Here is a 12,135-nt window from a genome sequence, read left to right on the forward strand (position 1 = left end):
CTTCCTTCCTTCCCTCCCTCCTTCCCTCCTTCCTTCCATTTCCATCCTTTCTAAACTACTGTCAGTTTTGATGATCTTTTCAAAGAGCCATCCTTGCTTCCTAGGAATTTCTCTTTTTGAAAATTCTCTGCTTCCACTCTGACCTGAATTCCTTCCATTTGCTTTTGTTTACTTTGCCATTTTTAAATAGTTTCTTACAATGAAAATATACCACTGGTTTGAGATATTTCTCCTTTTTCAGGTAGAAGTTTACAGTTACAGGTTTTCCTCTAAACCCTGCTTGTGTTACCGACCTTAAGATTTGTTTATTTTTTTTTTAATTTTTGATTCATCTCAAAGTATTTTCTAATTTACTTTATACCATTGCCTTTGACTCCTTAGTCATGACTTTTTAATGTTCCTGTTTCTGTGAGTTTTTCCAAGTTTCTCTTTATAGCTGATTTCTACTTTCATTTCCCAGGAGTCAGAAAATGTACTTTGTATGATTCAAACCTCTAAACTTATGGAGGCTCATTTTACTGCCCAACATGTGGTCTGTTTTGGAGGATGTGTGAGTTCTGTGTTTGGAAAGACAGTTCTAGAGATATCAATAGGTTCAGTTGGTTAATAATACTGTTCAATGGGGGTTTTGAAAAATTAATTATGGTGTTTTGTTGCTAGTTTTGTAAACAAAATAGTTAGATAAACACTATAAAATAAGAGTAACTAGGCCATAAAAATAAAAAATTCTAAAGATTGAATCAAAATGTTAGAAAAGACAGTAAAAGTGAAAGTATTTTAATCTCATATTGGAAGCTTCATAGAACACCTCAGTTGTGGCAAAATTCTAAAAAGTAAAATTATAGCTTATATTTGGGAAGGGGTATGACTATTGGTGATTGATATATGTATATCAATCAGAGGTTAGAAAACACTAATTCAGTCACCCTTTACCTTATTGCAGGTCTATTTAGAATATCCTTTGAATTGATCTTAGTAGATAGAATGCTAGAAATCTGTTTCATATCATCTAATTTCTTGTGTATTCTATTTTCTTGATATCATAATATCCTTTATAACACAGATGACTCAGTAACATCATAAAATCAGTACACACATCATCTGAGACTTTATTGTAAAAAGAGCAAAAACAATAAACCAACCCAGGGAGTACAATCTCCCAATCTCAACATTTCACATATATCTGCAGAACCTAGAAACAGCATTACATTTGCCTTTAAGCTTTCTGTTTCTTACTTTACTGTTTTTAATGATAACTAAGAATACTTGAGCCAGGCAGTGGTGGTGCACGCCTTTAATCCCAGCACTCAGGAGGCAGAGCCAGGTGGATCTCTGTGAGTTCGAGGCCAGCCTGGTCTACAGAGTGAGATCCAGGACAGGCACCAAAACTACACAGAGAAACCCTGTCTCGAAATACTTGACCATTAGAAAACATTTCACAGGCGTGAATTTATAGCCATTTCAGTTGAACGAAGTTAAACTTTAGAAATGGACGTCACTAGTGAAATATTTATTTTCATGGTCTATGGGCAAATGAACATTCGAGACACAAACATTTCTATACCCAGCTCCCTTTACCTCTCTTTCAGGAGCAAGCTCAAATCCTTCAGTGCATCGTCATCAGGAGCTCCGACTTCCCAACCTAACGCCCAACTTCGAGCATGCGCGCAGAGAAAATGACCCTGGACCTCTGGTGCAAATGTTTTCATAAAGATTGAAATTCTCTGGCGGAAAGATGCTGAACGCGCAAGCAGTGTTTGAAAACTAGAAACGCTTTATCTTTCCCTTTGTCTGTATTTAGTTGAGGTCTGTAAATATGTGAAGAGTAAGCGCTGTCTCCTCCCAGGAGCTACCTGAGCTGAGACTTAGGACTACTGAGATGCCGTGAATCACTCACTCATCTTAACTCAGCTTTAAAAAAACAAAATTACTTATTTTAGGTCTATGAGTGCCCTACCTACATGTACACCTTTATGCCAGAAGAGGGCATCAGATCTTACCATAGATGGTTGTGAGCCACCATGTGGTTGCTGGGAATTGAACCCCGGTTCTCTGGAAGAGCAGCCAGTGCTCTTAACCTCTGAACCATCTCTCCAACCCCTTAACTCAGCTTTTAATTTCCCTTTTCTGGTTGATGTTTTATGGAGTTGCTAGTTTTTTATTTTTGTTTTTTTAATCACAACAAATCATTAGTGGTTTTTTAAAAGCCATGACAGGCCATTTAAATCTGGCTCTAACTGACTGTGGCACTGGTACTTTGCTGTCCCCAGGGGACATGGAAGCCATGTCTAAAGGAAATGAACACTGTTGAGTAGGGTGAGCTGACTTCGCTTTACCCCAGCTTTCTTCTGAATCAGACTCCGCTCTGTGGCAGTGTATAGTCTCACAGGGAGCTATTGATTTCTGTCGGGGCTCTGCTTTTCCTAGACTTATAAAACGGAACGACTTAATATATATTTCTTCTTTCAGGAACCAACCAATGTCACAGCAGATAATGTTCTTGTTCCTGAACATAATGAAAAAGGTAAAAAAAAAAAAAAAAAAAAAAAAGGACAGGAAACAATTACATCACAATTTAATTAAATCACACTCTCATATCAGAGAGTTTACAGGGGAAATAACAAATAACCACACTGTTTATATTCCAATTTAATATGACATTTTTGTAGATATTAATTATTTTAAAATTTGATAGACACTTATAGTCACAGTGGGTGACATATTGCTAGATAAGGATCCATTGGCTGAGGTTGTCTTTATAAAACCCAACACTAGTGTATCAGTTAAAGGAAAATAAGAAATGAGTTTGCCATGGGAATCCTCTGAAACAGAAAAAAAAGAAGAGGGAGCGCATCATCACCACCATAATCATCATCATTTTCTTCATCGTCATCATCATCATCATCATCATTGTCGTTGTCATCTGTTGTCTAATGAAAAACATAGAGGGACTTTGTTAGCAGAATTTACTGGTTTTGTACACCATAAGAAAACATTTAGAAACCTCTGTTGAGTTTTACATAGCTTCACAAGTTTTCATAGATGCACAGACCTTTTGGGATGATTATTGGATAATGAGAAGGTCACTATAGAAATCCATTTGTATTTCATATTAGCATCCGTACTTTATTTGTAGAGAAAATGATTTAGTTCCACCTGAGAGGCATTCTGATAAAATTTAAAGATTACTTAAGGCCAGTTGGCTAGTCATTTTTACCAAGTTTGAAGACTCTCCGGTTAAGTGAGAGTTAGGAAAGGCAGACCAGGTTTGGAATCTTTTTTTCTTTTTTTTTCTTTTTCTTTTTTTTTTTTTTTTTTTTTTTGTTTTTCGAGACAGAGTTTCTCTGTGTAGCTTTGCGCCTTTCCTGGAACTCGCTTTGGAGACCAGGCTGGCCTCGAACTCACAGAGATCCGCCTGGCTCTGCCTCCCGAGTGCTGGGATTAAAGGCGTGCGCCACCACCGCCCGGCCCAGGTTTGGAATCTTTAGCACTGATATCTAAATTAAACTGTAAATGTCTTTTAGAGGGTGTTTGTAGAAACACAGTTAAAATTAAGCTCTGCTTTAGCAATGCTTTTTATTTTTTGTTTTTATCCTTTGTTGTTCTGGGGAATTGAACTTCGGGAGTGCTCAGCCAGCTCTCTGCAGCCGAGTCACATCTCTAGGCCCTCTTGTCTTTTCAAATCTGCATTTGGTTATCTTTAGATATCTTCCCCCAGCACCTATGCTGGGTGCTCTTTTCAAAGGTGAAGTGTCTTCATTGACTCTGAGGAAATCAGCTAGGGCTGTTAGAGGCTGCTGCTCCTGAAAAGCTCCTCTATTAGCAAAGCTTGGGGAACTGTTTAGTCATCCCAAGAGTCCACTAGGTCAAAGGCAAGGCATTGACCTGGACACAAACTGATTTCTAGAATCATGGCGTCAGCTACGCTTCCTTGGTTGACCTCTTTGAAGATAAAAATCATGCTGCCGTTCACACATCTAAACCGCCCCATGCTGTGTTGAGGGATGAGAGCCAGACGCAAGCAGACACACAGAGAACACATGTGGGCTTTACTGTGGGTTCCTGGGATTGCTCTCAGGCCTTCCGCTCCGATGATGTGCTTTCAGAATGTCTGCTCTGCTTGTAACAGTGACGCTGATTTTTAGAAGAGATGGCTTATTGTCTCCCCTCTTTTTCCCTCCTAAGGAATACTTCATAAACCCTCTATCAGCTTCCAAAATATCATAGAAGGGACCAAACATTTCCACAAAGACTTCCTAATTGGAGAAGGGGAAATATTTGAAGTATACAAAGTGGAGATTCAAAACCAAACATACGCGGTTAAATTATTTAAACAGGTATGGAACAAATCACTGTCATGGACATCAATTCCACTTATTTTCTCCTATTTCGTATTAAAATGTGTCATTTTTTCCATTAACACTGAAAGGACATATACTTGAAGATAAAATTTCACCAATGGGAATGGATATATGATGCTGGGGTGGGGGTGGGGCTGGGAAATGACTAAGACTCGAATGCCTGTCTTAAAGGGATATGGTGTGGAAGCAAAAGCTCTCCCACCCCTAGAGGTGGTTTTTGGTTTTCTTTTTCGAGACAGGGTTTCTCTGTGTAGCTTTGGAGCCTGTTCTGGAACTTGCTCTGTAGACCAGGCTGGCTTCAAACTCACAGAGATCCGCCTGCCTCTGCCTCCCGAGTGCTGGGATTAAAGGCATGCACCACCACTGCCTATCAAGAAAGATTTTTCTAAAAGCCATTCATGGCCCCAGGAACTTTAATGAAGATCACATTGGCTCAGCATTATGCCCTTAATCTCCACACTAAGGAGGCAGAGGCAGGCAGATCTCTGTGAGTTCAAAGCCAGCCTGGTCTACAAGGAAATGTCTAGGCAAGCTAAGGTTACACAGTGTGACCTTTACTAAAAAAGAGGAGGGGGAGGAGGAAGAGGAGAAGGAGGAGGAGGAGGAGGAAGAGGAGCAGGAGGAGGAGGAGGAGGAGATCACATTGTTCACACTTGCTTAGTCCCAATAGTGTCCTCTCCTCACAGCCTCAGAGCTATGCTGCAGGTGAGCATTTTTATAGATGAGCTTTTATCAGCGCTCAGGACGGTGAGGAAGAGGATGCTTCAGTAGGATAAGTCAGTTTGTCATCACCGTGACAGACACCTGTGAGAGTTCGCTTGAGGCAGGAAACGCTTTTTTGGCTACAGTTGGAGGGGTTTCGGTCCTTGTTCAGTTGGTGCCATGGTGTTCTGGCCGATGGTGAGACAGAACGCCATAGGAGAACTTGGAAGAGGACAGCTGCTCAGCTCGTGGTGGCCAAGAAAGGGCGTGGGGAGGGCAAGGCCAGGGCATAGCCTTCTAGAACACAGCCCCAGTGATTTAACAAGGCCCTATAACCTACTCTATCTATCTATCTATCTATCTATCTGGATATAGTACATACATATACACACTATGTATACACTGTATATATATATATATATATATATATATATATATATATATATATATATGTACACGTGTGTGTGTGTGTGTGTGTGTGTGTGTGTGTGGTTGCTGCTGATCCACACACACACACACACACACACACACACACACACACACACACACACGCATCTGCCTGAGGAGGCCAGAGGCATTGGATCCTCCTGAGCTGGAGCCTTATGCAGTTGTAAGCTGCCCAACATTGGGAACTGAATTCTGGTCTTCTGCAAGAGCAGTATGTGCTCCTAACTGCTCAATATTTCCTGAGCCCTGAGTGCAGTAATAGTTTTGTAGATGTGTCCGTTGGAACAGGGCTTTGCATTTTGACTGATTGTGTTTTTCTGTAATGGTCTCCATCTGTTGGGAAGAGAAGTTTCCTTAATGAGGGGTAAGAACTATACTTAACTGTGGCTATAAGGACAAATATTTAGAATGTAGCCAAGGATTATACTGATTTGATAAAGGGGTGGTTTAGGTTTTCCTCCAAAATCCCTGACTTTGCTAGCTCTGGGTAGTTGGCTAGGTTTCCAGTACCAAGCATGGTTTTCCTCTTGTTGAGTAGGTCTTAAGTCCAATTAGAGAGCCATTGGTTATCACCAAAGAATGTATCTGCACCCTTAGGGTTAGTGTGACATGGTAGTCATTGTTGAGACACAAAATATTTTTGTAAAAGTTTCCAACATGTAACTGGTGTTGAGAACTATTACTTAAGCTAAGGCAAAATCACTGGGGAAGGTAAAAAGCAATAAAACGAAACAGACCAAACCTGGTTACTGCTGGACAGGACTGGGAAGTACTGAAAGTGATTCCTCCTTGTAGCTTGTGCTTCAGACGCTTTTATGTCATTATTAAGTGAGTTCTCCCATGTCCTTCAATTGCATTTTTATCAGTAATCTCATACAGACACACTGAGATTCCTGAGATCGACTATCTACTAAAGAAAATTGGATTGTAAAACTATTCAAGACGTTAGAATATTGGCCCTTGGGACCCAGTTGAAGCCAGTTTTTTAACTGTCAAGGAGTCACTGGCCTTATTGGCATACTTTGTCATGGTTGAACCCTAAGGCCACCTCCCCCAAGGGTCTCTCCAGTCTTCTCTCTACAGCTGCTACCAGATGTGCACTCCTTTTTTTGGAATTTTCACTCGGTTGACTTTGGGATGGCATGCCCTTGCCTCTAGGTCTCCGTCTTCTCCTTTCTTGACTGCATCTTACCGTGCAGCATGGCTTCACTGACCTGACTCGGCTACAGCATCGTTGCCTCGCTCCCTTGTAATGAAGTGGTCCACTGCATTTCCAACTGCAGTCACAGACTTTCTCCTGAGAATTCTCCTCTCTTTGTGCAGCCCAGAGCCTTATTACAGGGCTATCTTTAGTACTTGCTCCATGGGTGTTTGTTGAATGGTTTAAAGGAAGGCCATAAGGCCATTTTCAAGAATTTAGCTGTACCTGCTTGTCCTCCAGTATAGCTCCCTCTTAAGGCGGTAAGTGGAAGTACAGGGCTTCTCCCCCCTTTTTTCCCACTCTTTATTTTACCCAACACACACAAGGAAATGGAAGACATAATCATGCCAAGGCCTCTTAATGAATTAACTACATACTTTCCTAAAAGAATGCATTTTGAAAAGTTAGGATGATGCCTTTAAGGACTTTTCTCAACGGACCAGAAGTGGAGAATTTTATCAGATTGTCAGATCTGTGCCTCTCGACTCCGTTGTCCTGCCAGTCACCTGTACATCATCTTACAGTGGCTGATTTGGATTTGGCAGGTCTGGGCAGCAGCTCAGCAGGAGGGCTAGTGTTCCTCAGCAGGGCCCAGCCCATATGAAGACTTGTGGTCATAAACCACATTCAAGTGTTAGGTTTGCAGAGACACAACCGTGAGTCTCTTTGTTTACCAGATTAAAAAAACAACAAACAAACAAACAAACAAAAAACCTATGGCTGAGAAACAGCAAGTGCAAGGGAGAGGCCTCATCTTCCTGGATAGATACTTAGAAAATGCAGGCTGCCATGAAGTAGTCCTTGGAAGTGATTAGTGAGCCAGGTTTATTGTTTTTTTTTTTTCTTTCTTCTTTTTTTGAGATTTATTTATTAATTATGTATACAGTGTTCTGCCTGCATGTATGCTTGCACACCAGAAGAGGGCACCAGATCTCATTACAGATGGTTGTGAGCCACCATGTGGTTGCTGGAAATTGAACTCAGGAGCTCTGGAAAAGCAGCCAGTGCTCTTAACCTCTGAGCCGTCTCTCCAGCCCCAGGTTTATTGTTTTTAATTCAACCTGGACAGTGGTAACCAGAATTCCCCTTGGATTTTGATGACAATAGAGCTCTAAACACTTCATTTTCTAGCAAGTTGCAAATGAGGACCTTATAGCTAGGACCTAGGGGCATCTTAATGTAATGTTTTAATGGTAGAAGAAAGGAACTTGAGATCCAGGGATGTACAGTGATACAGCATTGAAGACACCAAGGGTGTGCCATCTACTACCCAAGTGTTCAGTACAACATTGTTGAAGCCATTAATTTATTCAATATCTGTATGCCTGGATCTTGATTAGATGGTGATGATGGTGATGATGATGATGATGATGGTGATGCTGCTGATGATGGTAATGATGCTGACGGTGATGATGCTGGGGATGATGATGGTGATGATGATGATGATGGTGATGATGCTGATGGTGATGATGGTGATTGGGCAGGGTCTTACTGGGTAGACCCAGGCTGGCCTCAGTCTCACAGAGATATACCTGCCTCCTGAACGGTGAGATTAAAGCCCCGCACCACTTGTCTTAGATTTGAAACTTCGTAGTAAGAAGTTACAATTTCCTTTGCACAGTAGGCACATCTTTTCAAAATTAATGCAAAAATGAATTTGAATGGACATATGCAAATGAGCCAACTCATAAAATGCTAAAACAGTGGAAGTTTGCAAAGAACACAGCTATCATAAATTTTTTTGTGTGTGAGATCAGTGAGGAGTTTCTATCATTGTGGAATTTTCCGTGAATACATAATATTTTAGAATTTATGTAAATGTCTGAAACTGGTGAGTTTGAATATGAGATTTGCAACATGGCAGATTGCAGGAAAACTTTCAATTCAAGAGTAATGATTGTTAAGTCTTGCTTGGGAGTTAAAACGTTTTTGGAAATCTGATGAATGCTAAGGATTCCCTCCCTGGGTAGGTTTGTGGGGTGGGGGGCTCAACTCTATTAAAAAGAGAAAGTCTCCGTAGACAAAGACTCTCAGAAGTAGAGAGCTAGCTCTTAAATCTTTTTCTTTTTCTTTCTTGTATGACATTCAGGAGAAAAAAATGCAGTTTAAGAAGCATTGGAAGAGATTTTTATCAGAACTGGAAGTTTTACTCCTGTGAGTGTGTTTCGTTCATCTTGGATATTACAGCACAGTGTTTGGCGTGGCTGGCATTTAATTAGTGTGGGTCGGATGTTCGAACATTGGGTACACTTTTGACATCTGCTTTGGTGTGTTCCTTAAAATAAATTTTAAAAGAGAGCACTTCCATGATTCATTTGGACGTATTGAAACAAGAAACTGTCACAAGGAAGTGGGTTAAATTGTGTGTGACTAACACAGCTGAATGGTAATTCTTAGCGTCACACGCGTGTCCCTTTCCCTTCCTTGGAGATGTTGCAGTTGAGAGACTGTCTCATCAGAGTGACTCTCTTCAGAAAGAGAGTTTTAGACAAAGAAATCAAGGGCTTTTGATGTATATATGATGTTCCAGGGAATTCGTTCACGATTCTGGGAGTCCCGGGATGACAAATTTAAATGGCTTCGTTTTTTATATAACTTCATAAATGCAGCTGTGCAGCTGTTCTCACTGGAGGCAGAGCTCTAACACTGGGGAACTCATCACCCCTCACAAATAGAAGATGCTTTTCCCTGGTGGTTGGGGAGCAGATATGTGCGATGGGGTGGAGAGGAAAGTGGGGAGAGAAGTATTATGCTGCAGCATCCTGTCCCCGCGGGGGGCCCCCCCCCCTGTTTTTTTCTGTTTTTTCGAGACAGGGTTTCTCTGTGTAGCTTTGGTGGCTGTCCTGGATCTCACTCTGCATACCAGGCTGGCCTCGAACTCACAGAGATCTGCCTGGCTCTGCCTCCTGAGTGCTGGGATGAAAGGCATCTGCCACAGCCACCCGGCTGCATCCTGTCCCTTTTATAGTCAGGGTCAGAGATAGAATATTAATGGCCAATAAAGAACATTCAGTCCAGATGTTGTAATAGTAGATTTTTACAGTTTCACTTGTTTGTTTGTGGAAGTTTTGAAATCTGAGAAACACAAAAGGGTAAATTTAGTAAGTGTCCTCTCCTGCTACCTGGCTGAGTTTTCAAAGGCAACCTCATTACTAGCTCTTTGTATATATTCTTGGAGGTCTGTTACACATGCACAAACACATTTTGGTTTCTTATTTTCATCCTTCCACACAAAAGGCAATGTAGCAACATGGCTCACTCTGTTCCTCGTCACGTTCTGTTCTAGCCACGCCATACCTTCCTTCCGTTGAGAGGGTCAAATGTCTTTTTAAACTCAAGGATGCACACAATCTCAAAAAACAAAACAAAACAAAAACAAAAACAAAAAACAGAAAAGAACATTGCCAATGCCAGTGTTAAAGGAATTTTGTTTTAGGGCCTGTATGTTGTCAGATCTCTTATTTAAGTTTCTGATGCATCAATAAGTCAGTTTTTACATGTTGCTCTTTCCATGCCTCTTTTTCTAGTACCATTCATTGAAGAAATGTTTCTTCACCTTTTGTGTATTTTTCACCTGCTAGTCAGGGTTTTAGTGAATGGTGGACATATGGATTGGGGTTTTTTTTGGAGCCTCTGTTCTGTGCCACTGATCGGTGGGACAGCTCTCTGCCCCTGCAGACTGGTTTGATTACTAACGCATTGCAAGGCTCCTTTAAATCGGAGCTCCGCTTCCTCACACTACTTTGACTGTTTGGAGTCTTTCATGGTTTCATATGAGTTTTAGGATTTCTATTGTCGTGGAAAAAAATGTTGTTGCAATTTTGGTCGGCGTAACGTCGAATCTGTGGCTTGCTTTGGGCAGCTTGGACAGTTTGGCAGGATTAATTCTTGCAATGCATGATGCCAGCTATGTTTTCCCATTTCCATGCATCTCTAATTCTTTTATCAATGTAGTTTTAAGTGTGCAGACCATTTATCTCTGTGGATAAATTTATTCCTTAGTATTTTATTCTTCCTGATATTTTGTAACAGATAATTTTCCTCATTCTTTATTCAGGTAGCTCATTGTGAATGTAGAGAAATAACATTGATTTTATATGTTGATTTCGTATTGGATGAATTTAGTGAATTCATCAGTTCTTGCCATTTTTTTTTTGGTAGAGTCTTCCAGGTTTTCTACATATAAGATCATGTAATAAGCAAACTGGGACAATTTACCTGTCTCCTTTCTAGCTCACAGTCCTTCCTTTCTTTTTCTTGCCTACTTGCTCTAGCTAGGATTTGCCATGCTGTGCTGCATAGACGTGAGTATGGACCCGCACACCTCATTCCCACTCCTTAAGGAAAATACACTTGTGATGGGTTCTGTCATTAGTTACAAGTTTATCATCTACAGCATTTATTGTATTGAGGTGCGTTCTCTCCATAATTCATTGAGAGTTCCATCTTGAAGGGCATTGAGTTTTGATAAATGCTTTTCCTGCATCTGTTGTGATGATCACATGACTTTTTTTTTTTTTTTTTTTTTTTTTTACCTTCAGTAGGATGATGTGGTAATATTACTGGTCATTTTGTGCATGTTGTGCCAGTCTTGAATCCCAAGGATATAATTCTACTATATCAGGGGATATGGTCTTATAAAAATAGTATTTTAAGTCTTTGAGAGTTCACACAATGTCTTTTAATCATGTTAGCTGCTGTTTTTCCTCTCCTCCCAGGGCTAATCTCTCTACCTTCACCTCTCTACTCACCTAACTTTGAGCTTTTTTTTTTTTTTAATCATTTAGAACTCTTTTGTTTGTTTGTTTGTTTGGTTTTGGCTTTGGTTTTTTGAGACAGGGTTTCTTTATGTAGCCTTGACTGTTCTGGAACTTGCTCTGTAGACCAGGGGATGGAACTCAGAGGTCTGCCTGCCTCTGCCTCCTGAGTGCTGGGATTAAAGGTGTGGGCCACCGGGCCTGGCCAGAGACAGGTGTCTTCATTCCTGAATCTAGCTCTAGACACCTTCTCAGTGAGTTGAAACCACCTGACTACATTTGCACAGCTGTTATAAAGACAGCAATGCAAGCCCGAGTTTGTGTGTCCTTCACATCTGTCCTCTGTCTCTCACCATGGAGACCTGTCTTGTTTTGCCCACAGTGGCCATTTAGAAATACTTTCCGATTTGATTTCAGTTAGTATTAGATTTGCTGATCTTGATCTATGTAACTTTAAATTCTATGGACTTAAAAATTGCTAGGGAATTTTAAATGGCATGAATTTATGGGCTCAGAAGGAGTAATCCCACCCCAACTGTCTTTGCACGCTCATTCCTCACTAACATCTGAACCACCCAGCGCTTATTTTTTCTGCTAGATCAGTAACATTTAAAAATAAGCAAATTGCGGCATTGGAGAGATGTCTCCACAGTTAAGAGCACTGGGT

General features: G+C 40.8%; 1 protein-coding gene across 1 annotated transcript in view; it reads left to right on the plus strand.

Moving 5' to 3' along the window:
- Irak3 (interleukin 1 receptor associated kinase 3) overlaps positions 1–12,135 on the plus strand; it is a 56,663-nt gene that overhangs the window by 19,331 nt on the left and 25,197 nt on the right. The window contains exons 3-6 of the mRNA XM_059245626.1: positions 1,590–1,693; positions 2,470–2,524; positions 4,186–4,337; positions 8,801–8,865. Coding sequence (XP_059101609.1) covers positions 1,590–1,693; positions 2,470–2,524; positions 4,186–4,337; positions 8,801–8,865 — 376 coding nt within the window. The remainder of the gene's footprint in view (positions 1–1,589; positions 1,694–2,469; positions 2,525–4,185; positions 4,338–8,800; positions 8,866–12,135) is intronic.

Source organism: Peromyscus eremicus, chromosome 18, assembly GCF_949786415.1.
Source record: "Peromyscus eremicus chromosome 18, PerEre_H2_v1, whole genome shotgun sequence".
In the NCBI taxonomy this organism is placed as follows: domain Eukaryota; kingdom Metazoa; phylum Chordata; class Mammalia; order Rodentia; family Cricetidae; genus Peromyscus; species Peromyscus eremicus.